The sequence below is a fragment of the Bison bison genome, unplaced genomic scaffold (assembly GCF_000754665.1).
Source record: "Bison bison bison isolate TAMUID 2011002044 unplaced genomic scaffold, Bison_UMD1.0 scf7180017864232, whole genome shotgun sequence".
NCBI classification, from domain to species: domain Eukaryota; kingdom Metazoa; phylum Chordata; class Mammalia; order Artiodactyla; family Bovidae; genus Bison; species Bison bison.
The window spans coordinates 2439389-2459545 of NW_011494804.1; the positions used below are offsets into that span (position 1 = coordinate 2439389).

The following is a 20157-nucleotide window of genomic DNA, read 5'->3' on the forward strand; positions in this document are numbered from 1 at the left end:
AGGGCACTGTAACACTTCCTATTAAAAACTTAAGCCTTCTATTTAAATTATTTAAAATTTTGTAGATTTAAGGCATAGTAGAAAAGCAGATTACTCTTCTGTCAAGGCTCTGGAATTTCATGAATTGAAGGAAATATCCCACTAAAACTAATTTTTTTCTAAAAACTCAGGCAAGTAAGGCACAGATAAGTCAATAATCAATTACCATCTTCTAAACATTTATGTAACTCTAGCTATTCATTTATATAAGCTTTATAAATATTTTAAAGTTCTACTAGGTAGATGAAAATGATGAAATTAGTTTGTGTAACTATTTAATTACATAGCAATTAAGAAAATATTACAAGAAGAATTTCAAATCACTTCTTTGTCAAGCTTTTATAATGAGAAATATCAAACATACACAAAAGTAGAGGGAATCATACAATGAACTGAATGTATCAAGGGCCCAGTTTCAATATTTAATAATCAATTTTCCTTAATCTATACTCCCCAGCTCAATAAAGACACAAGATTATTTCAAAGTGAACCTCAGACAGCCTGTCTTTCATTGTAAATATTAGCGTATACAGACAATACCATGGTCACATCTTTTACAAATTAATTATTCTTTAAATCAGATATCCATTTAATACTGAAATTTCTCTGTCTCAGATTTTTTTAAAAGTTGGTTTGTTCACAACAGATTTCAAACAAAGTTCATGCATTACACTTGGTGGCATACACCTTCCTTCCTATTTTGTTTTGTTTTGCTGTTTATCTTAAGAGAAACAGGGTCAATCTGTTTGTAGTTTCCCACATTTTAGATTTTGCTGATTATATCTCTGTGGTGTCACTTACCACAGCCCTCCCCCATGTATTTCCTGTAAACTGGTAGATATTTCTGTAAGAATGACTTGATTCACATTCAGTTTTTTGCCAAGAATACGTGAAGGTAATGCTGTGTGATTCCATGTGCTTTTTGAAAGTAGGTAGTCTTTCTTCAGGACTGCTAGACCGAGAATCAGTTTCAAGCATTGTCAGCCTGATCCGGTCACCATTAAATTTCCCAACAGCCTCTCATCTAAAGGCATTGCAGTTATTGATGACAGTTTGCCTAGATCCAGGAGTTCATTAGGGATTCCAAAATGGTGATAATCATAATCTTATCATTCCTCTCGCATTTATTAGCTAGAATTCTCTACGAAGAAGAACTTGCTGTCATTGACTATCTGGTTACCCTGAGCCACGGTTTATACAATAAGGGCAAATTAAATGCCTGGATCTTTTTCTGTTATTCACTAATTTCAGAGTAAAAAACGGGATCTTTCAAAAGTGACCACTGAGTTTAAAAGATTTTTGTTAGTTTCTAGTTTATGTTTCTATGTTTAAATATAAGCAAACACATACATATCATTTTTATTCTCTCCCTTATCTTAAATAAAAAATAACTATTCATGCTGTACTGACCCTTGCTTTTTAAACTTCATATACACTAGAAATCATTCCACAGCTACATACAGAAATCAAACTACCTTTCGAATTTCAAAAAACATAAAGCAAATTTAATATCAGTGATCTAATTTGTAAAAGTCTGTTTATTACACTCAGTTTCAGTGTTCAGGGCAGGAAATGCAAAATAAATTGGTGAGTCCTACATAAAACAGGAATGAAAACCAAAAAAACAGTACAACTAAGCTTTTAAAAATACAGAGAAAATGTTTTCCCATCATTAAATGGATTACAAAAATTTCTTGCAGGCAACACTAAAACCCACAAGCTTTTTTTTTCTTCTAGTTTTACTGAGATATAATTGACATGCAGCATTGTGTGAGTTTAAGGTGTACAGCATAATGATTTGATCATTTCAATCATGAAATGATTATCACAATGAGTTTAGTGAATATCCATCATTTCATATAGATATAAAATTAAGAATACAGAAGAACTTTTCTTGGGATGAGAACCGAAGAATTACTCTTAATTTTTATATATAACATGCCTCAGTGTTACTTATATTTATCATACTGGACATTATATCCCTAGTACTTTATCTTTTAAATGAACATTTGTACCTTTTGACTTTGTCCAATTCTCATTCCCCTCTCCCCAAACCTCTGGTAAACACAAATTTGATCTCATTTTCTGTGAGTCTGTGTACTTGTTTTCGAAGTACAGCTGACCTACAACACTGTTACTTCCTCAACATAGTGATTGGGTATTTCTATACATTTCGAAATGATCACTATGATGTCCAGTTATGAAATGTTACCATACTAAGACACTACACAGTTATTTACTATACTCCCCACACTGTACATAGTAATACACATATATATAGATATATATACATAAAGCTATTCATCACTTAAATTCAAATGCATTTTAACAACCCTGCATTTTAAAAAATAAATTTATTTAAATTGGAGGCCAATTACAATATTACAGTGGTTTTTGCCATACACTAACATGAATCAGCCATGGACAACCCTGCATTTTTACTCCCCAACTCCACGTTTACTGTTGTTTGACATCATGCTTTACATATTTTTGTTCTGTGTATCTCAACTACAATTATTGTGGATACAGATAATTTCACTCTGCTTGTCTTTCAACCTTTCTACACGGCTAATTCACTATCTTTGCCTTCCTTTCAGGATTTTCATGTTTCTAGTTGTGGCCTTTTCTTTTTTAGTTAGAAAAGTAACATTTCTTATAAAGTTGGTTTGTGGGTGCAGAACTCTTTTGGCTTTTGCTTGTCTGTAAAACTTGGATCTCACCACCAAATGTGAATGAAAGCCTTGCTGGTTAGAGTGTTCTTGGCTGTAGATTTTTCCCTTTCACCACTTTAAATATAAGGAACCATTCCCTTCTGTTCTGCGTGGTTTCTGCTGAAAAGTCACCTCATGGCCTTATGCAAGTCCTCTTGTTTGTAACTTGTTGCTTTGCCCTTGCTGCTTTTAAAGTCCTTATTTTATCTTTAATTTCTGCCACTTTAATTATAGTGTGTCTTGGTGTGGTCCTTCTTAGGTTGATCTTGTTTGGGACTCACTCTGCAGGAATTCCTGGACCTGGATGTCTGTGTCCTTTCCGAATTGGAAAGTTTTCAGTTATTATGTCTTCAAATATGTTCTCTGCCCCTTTCTCTCTCTTCTCTCTGGGACCCATATAATACAAATATTAGTACACATGATGTTGTCTGAGAGGTCTCTTTAACTGTCTTCATTTCTTTTTACCGTTTTTCCTTTTTCATTCAGCTTCAGTGATTTCCAACAATGTTTTCCAGCTTGCTGATCCAATCCTCTGTATCATTTAATCTACTGCTGATTCCTTCTAGCACATTTTCATTTCAGTTATTGTACTCTTGCTGTCTGTTTGGTTGGTCTTTACATTTTCTAACTCTGGTAAAAACTTCTAACTTCTTGCTCTATGGATCCATTCTTCACCAGAGTTCCTTGAACATGTCTTACAATCATTACCTTGAGTTCTCTATAGTACATCACCAATCTCCACTTGACTTAGTTGTTATTCTGGAGTTTCATCTTCATTTAGAAGATTATTTCTCTGTCACCTCATTCCGCCTAACTTGCTCTTTTTATTTCTGTGTATCTGGTAGGTTGGTTACATTTCCTGATCTTGGAGAAGTGGTCTTTCGTAGGAGACCTCCTGTGCATCCCAGCAGCACTCTCCCCTCTGGTCACCAAAGCTATGTGCTCTGGGGCGCCCCCTAGAGGACTGTGTGGCTCCTCTTGTGACAGGCTGGCTATTGTGGGTGAACTGGCTGGTGCTGGGTAGGCTGCCAGGACCAGCCTTGCACAGAAGCTGCCAGAGACCCCAGGTGGTCCCAAGGCTAGTGCTGGCTCACAAATGGCCAGAGTCAGGTTCTAGAGTGGGGAGTTGTGGGGCCTGGGGCCCCAGATCTAGGGTTAACCTGCTAGAGGCAGGGCCAGTTCCTGGCACAGCTGGTTGTGGGTCCTGGGTTCTGTGTCCCCTAACTGGTGTTGACCCACTGGTGAATGGGGCTGGATCCCAGAGAAGCTGGGCTGATGGGTCTAAAGGGGTCCATCTCCTTTAATAATTTCACTTCCAGATCCTCAAGACTGGTAAAGAAGAAGAATCGCCACATAGGAGTTCTTAGTCAAATGCTTTTCAAAAATTTTTAACAACACAACCTTGTTTCAAAGGAAATTTTATATAAAACCCCAACATATAAACATATTAAAGTGGTATTTTCACATTGCATATTTCATAGGTTAAAACAGTGTTTATGAACAGGAAAATTTGAAATCAGGATTATAGATGACAGCGGCCACCTAAAGTAAGTCTCACATCCATAAAAGCAGTTTGATCTTTTTATTATTAAAAATTTCAAACAGAATCGAAATTCTGGGACACAGTAAAATGAATTCTCACATACCCATTCTCAGCATCACTTGTTATCAATACATAGTCAATGTTCTTTCATCTCATGCATCCTCCACTTACTGCCCAAGGACCCCCTCCCGACACACTCTGACCTTCAGGATTTTTCTGAAGGAATCTCTGACAGCATATTTTACCTCTAAGTATCTGAGCATATGTATCTGAAAGCTAAAGAGTCCAACACAATGCTATTATCATACCTAAAAATGTTAACAACTTTCTTCATTATCTGAAGTGCTACCTAGGTCTCATAATTACAGCTTATAACCTGTTCTATCCCCTCACCACCAACCCTGCAGCCTCTCAAAAGCGTGGTACTCTCCCCTCCCCCACTCTGGAGTAAGGGGGGCTATAACATCCCTTCATTTCTCATGACCTGACTCAGACAGGCATGGAAGAGTTAAACAGAGGCTTGGGTTGGAAGATAAGAAAGGTAAGAGAGAAGAAACACGAAAACAGAAAATCTGTCAAAATATGGGTTATTTTCTGGATCTAGGCGCTTGTCTGCATCTCATCATCAGCTGTCTTCAAGTCCAAGCCCAGGAGTGAAGCACTGAAAGGAAGAAATGATTCGTTCTCCTAAAGACACAGGATCTGCTTTCCTATTCTCTGTTTCTCCTCTGAGGACCAGTATCTTCCTTGGCCGCTAAAACCAGGAATAAACACTCCTTCAGGGAAGACTCTGGTTCCCAATCCACAGAGAGTGTGGCCTCACCCTAATGCATCAAGAAAGTAGATCAGAACACACTGCAAAAACCCCGTTAGCTACACAACACATCTATATATGCACAGAGTTGGTCACTCTGTTATACAAAACACAAAGATCACAGTCAGCGATGAGTAGAAACCTCTAATTGAAGTAATCTAATTCCCTTATTGATAAGGGAAAGACAAGTCTAGATTCATTAAAAACTTTCACTGAGCTGCTCTGGACAAAGATGTGAATATATGAGAACATGCTTTGCAAAATATAAGAGGACAATACAAAAATTAAGTGTTGCTGGTCAATGTTATCAGTGAGGGTGCAGTCACTTGATGTGTGACATTAGGCAAGTCACTGAACTTCTTTAATTTCAATTTCTTTTTCTGCTGAAAATTAAGTGAGATAACGTACTTTTACAAAGATCTACTATGTTAATATGATACGATAAGAAGTAGACAATGCCAGTTTGGTGGTATTCTTGCCCCAAAATGCATTATCACATTCCATCATGAGAAAACATCACAGAAATAGAACTGAGGGACATTCTACATGTCTGACCAGTGCTCCTCAAAAGCGTCAGGGTTATAAGAGACAAGGAAAGACACAGGAACCGTCACAGATTGGGAGTGCCTAGGAGAAAATGACTACCAACTAATCGCAGTGTGAGATTCTAGATAGGCTCCTGGAACAGAAAAAGGACATTAGTGTGAAATGCGTGGAATATAAAGAAAGGCCAGGTTTAGTTGATAATACTGTGAAAAATGTTAATTTCTGGTTTTTAAATTAATAATAAATATTCAAATAACTTTTTACTTCCAAATAGTTTATTTTCTCAAACACCTCCAACATCTCTGGCCAAGATACAGGAAAGTTTAAATGTATAAAAATAAAAATGCATGCACCAGTTTCCAAAACTGATGAAAAAAGTACCACCTCAACACGCACACAGTGAACTCTTTGGTTTGAAATACCCTGCTAGTTCTGACTGAAGAAATCTTCCTGAAACCCCAGCACCTTATCCTTCATTTGGGTCATGGCCTCCTACTCTGCCTTCTGCGGCAGCAATAACAAAAGAGCATTCCTATCTTCTGCCCCACAGGCAACCTCTCATTGTCACCAGGAGTGTAGAGCGAGGCACACACAGTGCTCAGTGAAGGCCTGGTGAACTGAGCTGGTGTGGCTCCTCTCACACACCTCCTCTTTTGTCGCCTTCATCTCCGTCTATATAGGAAAGAAGAGGGGGAGGTGAGCAGGTGCTATGAGCCACAGGCAGACCAGAAGGGAAACGGCACTTCCTTCTCCCTGCAGGGCTCTAGCTTCTGCCACTAATGACGCTACTCAAAACCGAGTCGGGAATGTTCTTCCAGCCCCCAAGTCACAGAGAGAAGCCAACGCCTACGACGACGCTGCTCGGGGTGCACAGACCTGTGAGGGTGATGTCGTCCTCATCCTCGTCGATGATCTCCTCCTCAGCGACGTCCAGGGAGCTCTCGGTGATCATGTCGTTGGGCTCCTCCACACAGGCCAGACCTGCATAGCTGTTAAGAATATCAGCACCAGGAACATGCTCCACAATGACGGCAGGGAAAATAGCTGGATCACCAAGCTGGGAAGGCAAGGGGAAAAAAAGATTAACCAAGTTTTGCTTTTGTTAAATACAACCCAAACTGATTTATACTGGACATCAATTTAGTTTTCACATCATCAGCTACTTGTATGTATGTACAATGTAGTATGTACTACAGTGTATGTACTAATACATACATTGACAATCCTAGGCTACAGAGAATATACATCTACTATGACCAAATAATTTTGGGTCTTTTTTTTTTAACTTTTTACTTTGGGTTGGGGTACAGTCGATTAACAATGTTGTGACAGCCTCAGGTGAACAGCGAAGGGACTCAGCCATACATACACGTGCATCTGTCCTCCCCCAAAACCCCCTCCCATCCAGGACGCCACATGACACGGAGCAGTTCCCCGTGCTTTACAGTAGGCCCTTGCTGGCTATCCATTTTAAACGCAGTGGAGAACTTCCCGGTGGCTCAGTTGCGCCTGCCATTCCAGGTGACGTGGGTTTGATCCCTGCTCCGGGCAGATTCCACGTGCTGTGGAGCAACTAAGCCCATGCACGGTAACCACGGAGCCCTCATGATCTACAGGCAGTGCTCTGCAACAAGAGAAGCCACTGCAGCGAGAAGCCCACACGCTGCACCGGAGAGCAGCCCCCACTTGCCACAACCAGAGAAAGTCCCGCACGCAGCAACGAAGATGCAGTGTGGCAAAAAGGAAAAAGAAAGATCCCATGTGTAATAACTAGGACTCAGTGCAGTCAAACACATTTTAAAAATAGATAAATAAATATAGCGAAGTGTACATGTCCATCTCTAACTCCCTAACTATCCAATTTTGGGTCTTAATAGCCAAGTTTTCACCAGGAATTTCTATAAAAGTATGTTTTTAAAGTGAACTAAACTAAAAACAAAAACTAGTATCATGAATAAGAAGTGGCATACGAATAAGTATACAATTAAATAAAACCTCAACCAAAGTTTCTTGGACAGAAAAAGATCTGTGAGCTTAATAAATATTACATCATCACTTGGCACACAGGCCGTGTTTAACAATTGCTTTTGACTGAAATGGGAAAATTAACTTTCACTTTCTATTCAGTCATAAGATCAGGGAATCTCGTTTCACAGATGAGGAAACTGACCCAGAGAGACTTTTTAATAGCCTACTCAAATATCAGTTAGTCATGAAAAAAAATTCAATGCTAAAATGAAAACCAAATAAAATATGCTTTCTAAGTATTCCATTGTTGTTAGTCGCTAAGTCGTGTCTGACTCTTGCAACTCTATGGACTGTAGCCTGCCAGGCTCCTCTGTCCAAGGGATTTCCCAGGCAAGAATACTGGAGTGGGTTGCCATTTCCTTCTCCAGGGGATCTTCCTGAGTCTCCTGCATTGGCAGGTGAATTCTTTACCACTGAGTCATCAGGGAAATCTCCAATCTAAGTATACATGAATCATAATACTATATAATAAGGGCTGTCTACAAAATAATTATTTCTTAAAGTAAAAAGGCAGACACTTTTTAACTTGTCTCATATTGCTCTCCTTGTCATATGGTAAGAGTATTATTCGTTACACTTCATATTAATGTTTCTCTGCAAATCATCATCTCCTAAGCCACTAATACATATTAAAGTCTATTGATTTAAAAAAATCAATTAGTGATAGACCTCATTAAGTTTCTACCTCTTTTACTTTAAAAATTAAAAAACTTCAGACTTTAAAAAGTTGTAAAAGTAGCACATTCTCTTACAACCTTCATTCATATTCCTCAAACGTTAATACTTAATCACATTTATCATCCTCTTTCTATATTATTCTTTCTATATCTATAGTTTTTGTGATTTATTTAAAAGTGGAAAACATATTGACCCTTTAACCTTAAACACTTAAGCGTATATTTTCTAAATATATGATCATTATCTTATATAAAGATAGCACAATTATCAAAATTGTGCTTTAATTGTGCTTTAATTATCAAAAAGTAACCTTGATACAGCACTATTATTTAATCTATAGAATTTACTTAAATTTCTCCAATTGTCTCACTAATGTCTTAAAAAAATTTTTTTAAATTGGGATCAAGATCATAATTTTCATTTGGTAAATATCATGTTTCTTCATGACAACTTCTCTAATTTAGAACAATTCCTTTCTTCTCCTTTAATCTGGAGCAGTTCTTCAGTTTGTCTTTCATGATCTTGACACTGGAAAAATAAAGGCCATTTGTTTCATAAAATGTCTCCCAATTTGGGTTTGTGTTAGTAACTCAGCAAGAATACCAAAAAAGCAACGCTGTGTCCTTTCAAATACATCTTATCAGGAGGTCCAAAATACCAATTAGTCTCACTATGAGTGATATTAACTTTGATCATTTATTTAGTTTGGATGCGGTCTACCAGACTTCTCTACCATTATTACTGTATTTCCTTTTATAATTAGTAAATATCTTATGGGAAGACAGCTCATGTAAATATCCTTTTTCTTAAAATATGTAGGGAGAAAATATTATTTATGACTTCATTATAACTTAAGCATCCTCAATCTTTTAAAATTAATATGTTTGTAGCAGTGCACAGAAGTTAAACACTACTGCGAACATAAGAATTTAATCACCCAAATTAAATATATGATATCATAGGTACTAAATACCATCCACGCCTTCAAGAATGCTATGTTCTGAAATTTATAAATAATATTAATACTAAAGCATATTTGGATGGTTTTATTTTCAAATGTTTCTTCCTATTTCAAGAGGAAGTTAGTGAGAAGTAACCAGCTGTCCAAATCCTAAGTTTTGAAATAGAAAGAGGCTCAAACATTACAAAGAAAAACACACACAGGGAGGCGATAGAGGGAGCATCACATAAAGGGCCCCAGTACAGTCACTGCCTTGCACTTCTCTTTGGAGAATGAACTGTCGCACAAGCAACCCAACCCAGCAGGGCACGTGCTTGTCACAACACTTCTTTTCTTCTCTCCTAAGAGCTCAAGTTAAGCTCCTCATCTAACAAGGCTAAGCCCAGAGTGAGTTAATTTTCATGAATTCATTTTATGCCACAACAACTCTACACATCAGGTAAGGATATGGCTTATTATCTCTATCTATTGGCAAATGAAGAATTAGACTAAGAAATTTACCCAAGGGGGTGTCCCTAGTGGTCCAGGGGTTAAGACTTGAAGCTTTCACGCAGGGGACACAGGTTCAATCCCACACGCCATGCTATGTGGCCAAAAAGTTAAAATATTAAAAAAAAAATTTACCCAAGATTAGCACTAAGTCCGGAGAAGGCAATGGCACCCCACTCCAGTACTCTTGCCTGGAAAATCCCATGGACGGAGAAGCCTGGTAGGCTACAGTCCATGGGGTCGCTAAGAGTGGGTACGACCGAGCGACTTCACTTTCACTTTTCACTTTCATGCATTGGAGAAGGAAATGGCAACCCACTCCAGTGTTCTTGCCTGGAGAATCCCAGGGACAGAGGGGCCTAGTGGGCTGCTGTCTATGGGGCGCACAGAGTCAGACACAACTGAAGTGACTTAGCAGCAGCACTAAGTCAGAGACAGAGGCAGATCAATGCAATTCACAAGAGAAGCCCTCAAATGGAAGCAAAGAATTCCTCCCTACCCACATTTATTTGGCTCTTGAAATTTGGAGAGTGAGTATTTAGACTGTGGCTATTAAGAGGGATCGCTCCAAAATTTTTCTGAATCCATACAGTTCCCAAGTTTCAAATAACTAAAGCTGCTTGTTACTACTTTCTACCTCATCCCAGTCTCTTATCCTGGAAGTGGATTGGAGCTGATGGCTCTGTTCTCCAGGTATACAGGTGTTAGGAGACACCCAGTCATGTACTCCTATAACCAATACTGCTTCCCTGGTGGCTCAGATAGTAAAGAATCTGCCTGCAAAGTGGGGAGACCTGGGTTCAATCCCTGAGTTGGGAAGATCTCCTGGAGGACAGCATGGCAACTCACTCCAGTATTCTTGCCTGGAGAATCCCCATCGACAGAGGAGCCTGGCGGGCTGCAGTCTATGGGGTCGCATTGAGTCGGACGTGACTGAGCGACTAAGCACAGCACAGCAGTGCCCCTCTCCAGAAGCAACCACTGAAGCCAGTATCTTTGTTCTGTAACAGAGGCAGTCTATGCATAGTCAAGTATATTCTAATTCGCTTTAGACAATCATTTCTAGGGCACTTCCAGGTTTTAAGATGTACTTTAAAGGCACGGATATGAAAACTGTCTGTTTACAAACTTACATCAGAAGAGATTACTCATTTTTAATGGGCTAAATGCAGGGGGAGGGGGAGGCAGTCATCTACGCACAGTGGTCATATACCTTCTGGCTTTGCTACTGATATTAGCTAATATTTATTAGCACCAGGCATTTTGCTCACTGCTTCACACGGATTACCACCTTATGTCATCATCACAAAAACCCAATAAGAAAGGCACATCAGATGATTTACCTTATACACGAGAAAATGAAGTCTCAAAGAGAAGGAAAACAGTTCACTGTAAGTGGAAGAATCTTAACCTAAAGTTGACTCCAGAGACCAAGTTCTTTACCTTTTCACTATTACAGCCAGCCTGAAACATGATGCTGTTTTGTTCTGGAACTTTTTTTCCCTTTTACGTATTTACTTAGCTCTGTTTAGAAACACAGAATAGGTGAGGAGCTGTGTTTGGGGCATGACTTTCAGTGTTATCTTTTCCAGGACTTCTCCAATCCAAATCTACTATAAACCACCTAGAGGGCACAGCCAGCTCCTGCCACTCCAAGGGACTTCCCAGGATCACTCCCAACTTGGCCATACCGTCTTCTCCTTCTAGATACTGGCTCGTCTCATGAAAAACACAGGCCACTCTTCTCTAGTCCACTGAGATGTGTATTCACAGTTATTCAACTCTTAATTTCTCCAGGGTGCTGTTAATTCATGTACAATAAATAGACCAACTCTGTGTCTCAGGTAACCAGCCTCAATCTGTATACACAAAATAGATCCAGGAAACCCTTCTCAGGTGACTGGAAAGACACTTCCCCTCTATAACCATAAAGAGAAAGAAAATACATACTCCAGAAAAGCCTGCTGCTGATCTGGGCTCATGGTAAACTCCTGCCTTATAAACTGATTGACTAAACTCACTGACTACTGACTGAGTCATTAGGAACTTTAAAACTTCATAACCACACGTTCTAAAATTCCTTGTAGAGCATTCCTGGGGGCTCAGTGGTACAGAATCTGCCTGCCAACGCAGGAGACACAGGTTCAATCCCTGGTCTGGGAGGATCCCACATGCTGCAGAGCAACTAAGCCCCTCGCCGCAACTGCTGCAGCCCAGGTGCCCTGGAGGCTGAGCTCCGCTACAAGAGAAGCCCGCACACTGCACCTAGAGAGCACGCCCTGCTCGCGCAACAAGAGAAAAGCCAGAGGAACAATGAAGGCCCGGCACAAACAAAAATAAATTAAAAACAAAAATTGTTTTAAGTAATAAAATCCCTGATAAAGAAATGGACCCTAATCTCTTGAGTGAAAACAAAGATGGTAAAATTTCAAATACTGAATTTTCCTAGATTTCAATTTTTTTTAAATAAATAAAATATGGGGACTTGTTGTATTAATTTGCTGTAGCTGCTATAACAAAGGACCATAGGCTACATGGCTGAAACAGCAGAAATGTACTCTCTCTCAGTTCCAGAGTCTGCATGGCTGATATCACAGCGATGGCAAGGTCAGTTCCTGAGGGCTGTGAGGGAAGGGTCCAGCCAGGCCTTCCTCTTTGGCTTGTAAACGGCCCTCTTCGTGTTCACACAGTGCTCTCCCTGTACGTGTCTCTGTCCAAGTTTTCTCTTCTTATAAAGGCACTCATCATATTGGATCAGGGGCCCACCCTATTCCAGTATAAACTCATGTTGTATCCACAACAATCCTGTTTCCAAGTAAGGTCACATTCTGGGGGTCAGGGCTTCAACATTTGAATTTGAGGCGTGGAGAGCAATTCAGACTATAACAAGATTCAAGTTAATTTAGCCTTAAGTCTCTCATTTGACAACTAAGTCCCTTGACCCTAAACAATCTCAGTAGCTTATGACAATGAATGCTAGTTGCTCAGTCATGTCCATGGACTGTACCCAGCCAAGCTCTTCTGTCCATGGAATTCTCCGGGCTAGAATACTGGAGTCGGCTGCCATTTCCTTCTCCAGAGGATATTCTCAACCGAGGGATCAAACCCAGGTCTCCTGCATTACAGGTGGATTCTTTACCATCTTTATGGCAATTAAAAAAAAATACATATATATATATATAGCCATGACATTAAAAGATGCTTGCTTCTTGGAAGAAAAGCTATGACAAACCTAGATAGCATATTAAGAAGCAGAGACATTACTTTGCCAACAAAGGTTCATATAGTCAAACCTATGGTTTTTCCAGTACTCATGTATGACTGTGAGAGCTGGAACATAAAGAAGACTGACCACTGAAGAACTGATGCTTTTGAACTGTGGTGTTGGAGAAGACTCTTGAGAGACCCTTGGACTGCAAGAATATCAACCCAGTCAATCCTAAAGGAAATCAATCCTGAATATTCATTGGAAGGACTGATGCTGAAGCTGAAGCTCAAATACTTTGGCCACCTGATGCAAAGAACTAATTCATTTGATAAGACTCTGATGCTGGAAAAGATTGAGGGCAGGAGGAGAAGGGGACGACAGAAGATGAGACGGTTGGATGGCATCACCAACTCAATGGACACGAGTTTGAATGAGCTCCGGGAGACACTCTGGGAGATGGCCAACGACAGGGAAGCCTGGTGTGCTGCTGTCCATGGGATTGAAAAGAGTCAGACAAGACTGAGCCACTGAACAACAACAAAATAGTAATTCAGGAATAGTAACAGGAATTGTTACAATAGTAACAATAGTAACTTGTTATAACAGTAACAAGTAATTCAGGAATGTTGACAATAGTAACAATCAATAGTAACAATAGTAACATTCAAACATATTCTACATATATCATAAAAATAATATATAAGAATATATATAAAATAATATATACAGAACACATATAATATGTATAAGAATATATAGACAGAATATATATTATATATATACTATATAAGAATATATTATATATTACATAACATTATATGATCTATATAACATATTCTTATATATATAAATGCATTCTTATATAAGAATATATTCATATATATATACACACTTGTTACTATTCCTAAATTAAGATTAGATAGTATCCAAGTTTCTTTACTGAAGACCATCAAAGTTTATCTACCTAGTTTTGCCATATCACTTCAACCAGACTCCTTCCTAAGATTTATTTAAAACAAGAATTTCAGGAAGGCCAGAGCTAATCATAAAATGGCCACATTTCTAATAGTTAGCAATAAGATGTAAACTTCCTTTAAGAAATAAGGGAGTCAACACTTTACTGATGAACACACAAAAATACTACGTTTTATTTGGCTGGCTACTTAAAAAATCTTTTTCTCCAAATCCTCTAAATCAACTTTAAAACCTCTCCTCTTTTAAATAATTATATTAAATAAGCATCTCCTCTTCGGTACCTTTCACTTGAATCAGGGAATCTAAGTAAACTCTATCTGTGGTTATCAACCCTGACTATACACTGAGAAACATCTAAAAATATCAGTACCTTACCCTATATGGGATCAAATATATCAGAATATCTAAGCATATGACCAGCACATGTTATCAAAGCTTCTCAGATGATTCCAATGAGAATGCAGAGGTCAGAACCACTGCTCCTGAGAATTACAAGATTCTAAACTGCATTCTTGGGACTTCCCCTGGTGGTTAAGACTCTGCCTTGCAATGCAGCGGACAGGGGTTCGATCCCTGGTCAGGGAACTGAGATTCCACACACCACAGGGCAACTGGGCCCAAGCCCAGGTGCAACAACTAAAGAGTCCACACGCTGCAACTGAGACCCAGTGTGCTCACATAAATTTTTTAAAAATTTAAAAATAAACTGCACTGCCTAAATTGAGTCAACTCTTATTATTTGTGCCAATGTCTGATTTCCTAGTAATCCAAAGAGACAAACAGTTATATTATTATGTTATGAGATCTTTTGCTATTTGGCACTTGCTGATTACTTTCCTATTTGCTTTTGAAAGAGAATCAAAACAAATCACAAATGATGGGTGTGAAGAGAGAGGGAAGGCTTCTTAGAGTTGGTAAAGAATTTGCCTATCATGTGGGAGACCTGGATTCAATCCCTGGGTTGGGAAGATCCCCTAGAGAAGGGAAAGGTTACCCACTCCAGTATTCTGGCCTGGAGAATTCCATGGACTGTATAATGCACAGGGTCACAAAAGAGTCCAAGAGACTGAGCGATTTCAACTATTTCCATAAACAAACTACAGTAATAAACTGTAGTAGAAATAAAATGACTAATACAACAACAAACAATAGACTGGCTTTTGACTGTTTTGCAACTTTAGTGAAAGTGTTACCAGCTCCAGACAGAAAAATGCAAATACCAGTTTCCGTTTCTATTAATTTCAGGTAAATTTATGACATGTGATGAAAACAAAATTAATAATTTTTTTAGCAGCAACAATAAAAATCAAACCAAGTGTTAGGAGAGAGACAATTCCCCAAATTTCAACAGTGTCCACTATACAGTGACTATTTGTTGTGGGTGATGATATATGTGGCAATCCCATCAAGTTAAAAAAAAAGAGAAGATACCAGTCTCTAAGCAGTATGGTACTATTCTGAGAGAGCTTGCTTATTTCCTCGGTATACCACAATCCAAGCCCTAGGCAGATATTTAAGGAACTATGGATCACTATTCCAACTCAATTATTAAGTTTATTCAACAAGTTTTGGGATATAAAAAAGCAAAAGAATTTTCAAAGAACTTGTTTGCCAAGCTTCTCCAACAGCAGAGCTCAGTCTTGTCAGAGGCTGTTGTGAAACATCCTGCCAAGATCCCTTATGAAACGGCTTAAAATGAAATATCTATCAAATGCTTTCCTAAATGAAAAGCTGATTAAAAACAGTCTTTAAAAACCTCCCCAATGCAGGGACTTCCCTGGAAGTCTAGAGGTTTAGACTCTGCACTTCCACGGCAGGGGCCACAGGCTTGATCCTGTGTGCGGTGTCAAAAGAAAAGAGATTCCCCAATGAAGACAATCCTTCTCAAAGGTAAGATGCAAAATGAGCACACTTCCAAGTTGCTTGTACCATTTCTTGGGCCTCCAGTTGAGGCAATACCGGGAACAGGCTGGGGGCCCACTACTCCCACAGCCTTCAGTGTCCCCCTGCACTCCTCGGCCACTTCAAAGAACACACAGACTAAGCACAGTGCACTTTCTCCAGAAACCTCTCTTTCAGAGAAATTCCTGTGCCCTCTTTTCCGATCAGAATGCTGTCGAAGCCTCATCCTATGAAGACACCACTTCGAAATGACTTCCTTCACCTTTGATTTAAAAAACAAAAACCCGAGACCTTACTCTATCAGAACAGGATCTGACAATATTTACCATGCAGCAAACGCACCAGAAATACACACAGTGAAAACAGGATGTAACTTAAAGCGCTCAGGCTCTAGAGTCAGAATGACCCTATTTAAGGCCAGACTGTACAGCGTGGCCTGGGTGCTTGAACTCAGGCAAATTATTCAGTCTCTCTAGGGTTTAGTTTTTGTGTCCAACTAAAATAAGAATAAGAATATCTTCAAGCTGTAAAAATTCAATAACATGTAAATATATCACTTATACTGCATGGCATATATTAAGCATTCAATATATCTTCTTGATGATTAAAAATCCTTCAATGTTTGATTTAGATAAAAGCAAGCACTCTTAAAACTTGACTTACCACAAACATATATATATGCACACACATACAAATCAAATCACACTGTACACACTTTAACACTGTTACATGTAAACTGCATCTCAATATAGCTGTTTGTTGTGTGTGTGAGTGGGGGATTGACTTACTGAAATCTTACACTGACAAGCATGGTTTTTGTTTTGTTTTGTAATGTGGCCATGACACTCCACATGTGGGATCTTAGTTCCCTGACCAGGGATCAAACCCAAGCCCTCTGCATTGGAAGCATGGAATCTTAACCACTGGATAGCCAAGGCAGTCCTTTTTGTTTTGCTTGTGGTAAGAATAAGTCCTCTCAGAAAACTAGTGCATGAAATACTATAATCTATGGTTTTTCCAGTGGTCATGTATGGATGTGAGAGTTGGACTGTGAAAAAAGCTGAGAGCCTAAGAATTGATGCTTTTGAACTGTGGTGTTGGAGAAGACTCTTGAGAGTCCCTTGGACTGCAAGGAGATCCAACCAGTCCATTCTGAAGGAGATGAGCCCTGGGATTTCTTTGGAAGGAATGATGCTAAAGCTGAAACTCCAGTACTTTGGCCACTTCATGCGAAGAGTTGACTCATTGGAAAAGAGTCTGATGCTGGGAGGGATTGGGGGCAGGAGGAGAAGAGGACGACAGAGGATGAGACGGCTGGATGGCATCACCGACTCGATGGCCGTGAGTCTGAGTGAACTCCGGGAGTTGGTGATAGACAAGGAGGCCTGGCGTGCTGTGATTCATGGGGTCACAAAGAGTCAGACACGACTGAGCGACTGAACTGAACTGAACTGAATGTGGCTATCAGTACCAGCAAATAACATTTAGCTTCAACTAAAAGCAAAAGCTGGATACATATGTGTGTTCATGTTACGCAAATTTATCAAACTGCACACTTACGGTCCATGTATCCTTGTGTTTATGCTATACTCCAATAAAAAGTTTAAAGAGCAGAGGTTCATATGCTAGGAGAAACAAAACTTGAAAATGTCTTCAACTCAGTATTCTCTAGTTCCCTCAGCTCTGAGCACTGTCCTCCCAGAGAGGTGAAAGGAGTGCAGCTAGGGGGAGGAGACTTGAGACCAGGCCAAACACTGGAGTAACCTTTCTTTATCCCCTCCTACGGAACGCAACAAAATGCAAGAAAACCTTTAGCCACAGCACATCTTGGTGAATACACATGCACAAAATTAGGGTGACTGGGGAACAAAATGAGTCAAAATCATAATCCTTTATACAAGCTCCCATGGTATATTTTTTTTAATTATTCTGGAGGACTTCTCTGGTGATGCAGTGGATAAGAATTCTCCTGCCAATACAGGGTTTGATCTCCTGCCAAACGTGGGTTTGATCCCTGGTCTGGGAAGACCCCACATGCCATGGAGCAACTGAGCCCATGGGCCACAACTAGTGAGCCTGTGCTCTGGAGCCCATGAAAGCAACTACTCCAGCCCGCGTGCCTTACAGCCTGTGCTTGGTAACAAGAGAAGCCACTGCAATGAGAAGCCCTCGCACTGCAACTAGAGAAAGCCTGCATCCAGCCCAGCACAGCCAAGAATAAAATAAAAAAATACTATTTTAGGGGATAGATTAATATATGAACATATCTGTATTCCAAGAGTATAAAACATCACCATTGCCCTTTCTATATAGTTTCCCATCCCCAATAACTTCCACTGTTACCAATTTCCAAAGTGCATTTTAAATGTTTTCAGGAACTGATGCACATAAAACAAGCCAGGATTGTGCAACTGGTCTCTGGGACTCAGCAATAAGTCCTTGGAAAAGGATTTTTCACAGCCAGATTCTCAGCATACTTTCAAAGTCTGTCATTAAAACAGCTTCATTATCTGCAATTGAAACACTTCTGTTGACTGACTCAAGCTCTCTTTATAGGAACTGAACCCTTCTAGTCTCATTTTAAAAGAAAAGGAAAAGCTGTTTTAGCAACCAGGCAGCAAGTCTTAGGGAGCTGCAGTGCACCACACACTGGTCTAATCCATAAAGTTTTCCTGACTGAAAGTGTAGTGCATAAATCTAGTTTTTAAATTTTTTAATACTTAAATGTACTGGGGGAAAAGCAAAAATCCTACTTATCACAAGTGTAATCCTATAAAAGGCTACCTACTTAATATTCTTCCAGATTCTTTTTTTCCTTTAAGGTTCCTTTTTATCTCTGATATAGGTTACGCCTCTGGACTTTCTCAAGTCAAAGACTCAACTCCAGTGCAGGTGCTGTCACTTTACAGCTGTGTTTCTGGGCAAACATACCCTTCATTCCTCCAGAGATCCCTCTCTACAAAGACGCTCTTTAGTCAGAAAAGGAAAATCAGTTGCCGTACTGTACACAGTGTGTTGTGAGGATCAAAAGAGAAAATGCACACTGCCTACAGAACCTGTAAAGCTAAGAGACAATAAACTTTATATAGTTAGATGGGCTTCCCTGGCAGCTCAGACAGTAAAGAATCTGCCTGCAATGTGGGAACCCGGGTTCCATCCCTGAGTCAACAAGATCCCCTGGAGGAGGAAATGGCTTACCACTCCAGTACTCTTGCCTGGAAAATCCCATGGGCAGAGGAGCCTGGCAGGCTACAGTCCATGGGGTCGCAACGAGTTGGACATGACTGAGCGACGAACACTTTCATATGGTTAGACAAACACCCATCTTGAAATTAGCATACTGGTCATGTGTGCATGCATATGTTTTGCCAGGTTAAAAACGAATTAGGGAACTTCTCTCTTTGACTTGAAACTGTTTAAATGATTCACTAAAGTTTAAGATAACTCATGCACCAAAAACTCTTCGGGGCTACCAGTTTTATGCATATGGAGATTGTTCCCTGGCAATTTCTTCAGGTTGTTGTTACTAGTACATTTTCATTTTAAACAAATTACCAAATATTGATCACTATTGCACATTGTAAAAAGTTAAAAATATTTCAATGCACTAGCTCAAGCTGTGTATAAAATTCCTACACAGTTCTGTATCATCTTTTTTTTTAAACCTTTAAAATCGTATTTAGCTTATTTTTAAAATATATAAATTCTAAAAATATATCAAGAGTATCTGATAAGGACTTTTTATAACTTTCAGTTCTTCCAACATTCCCAAAATGCATCCCTGACAACAATATCGCTGGGCATAGGGGCAAGAGGGTAGGGACAGGGTGCTGGGGGCAGGAGTGGGGACAGAGGGGGCAGTTTGAGATAGTCACTGATGAGGGACGACCCCTCAGTGTGAGTCAAATTACAACTGGAACTCAGTCATATAACTGTCCACCACAGGCATCATTCCTCACATTTAAATTATTCTTCCATTTTTTCCCCTAAAGCCGTTCTTTCCTCTGTCTCTAGTTCCCATATAAGCCCTTGTCCTAAACACTCATCTATTTTGCTTTCTTTTCTCCTCTCTTTTGTTCCACTGATACAACATAAGAGATAAGCCTCATTAAACTATCTTCTAGAGAAAAAGAATGGAAATATGATGAAAGATAAGAATTTACCAAGTTTAAATTTTAGGGCTCTAAAAACCTAAGTGGTTTAATCACTGGTTGCCCAAAAGCATTCTTTGTTTCTTTTCCAAGATGATGATGATTCTTCATA

At 39.3% G+C, this 20157-nt stretch overlaps 1 protein-coding gene across 3 annotated transcripts in view; it reads right to left on the reverse strand.

Annotated features, from left to right (window-relative positions):
- Positions 1-20157, reverse strand: part of ELF1 (E74-like factor 1 (ets domain transcription factor)) — an 86877-nt gene that overhangs the window by 23572 nt on the left and 43148 nt on the right. For all 3 annotated transcript variants that reach the window (XM_010846155.1, XM_010846153.1, XM_010846154.1), the window contains exon 3: positions 6530-6710. In XM_010846155.1, the coding sequence (XP_010844457.1) occupies positions 6530-6710 (181 nt within the window). The remainder of the gene's footprint in view (positions 1-6529; positions 6711-20157) is intronic.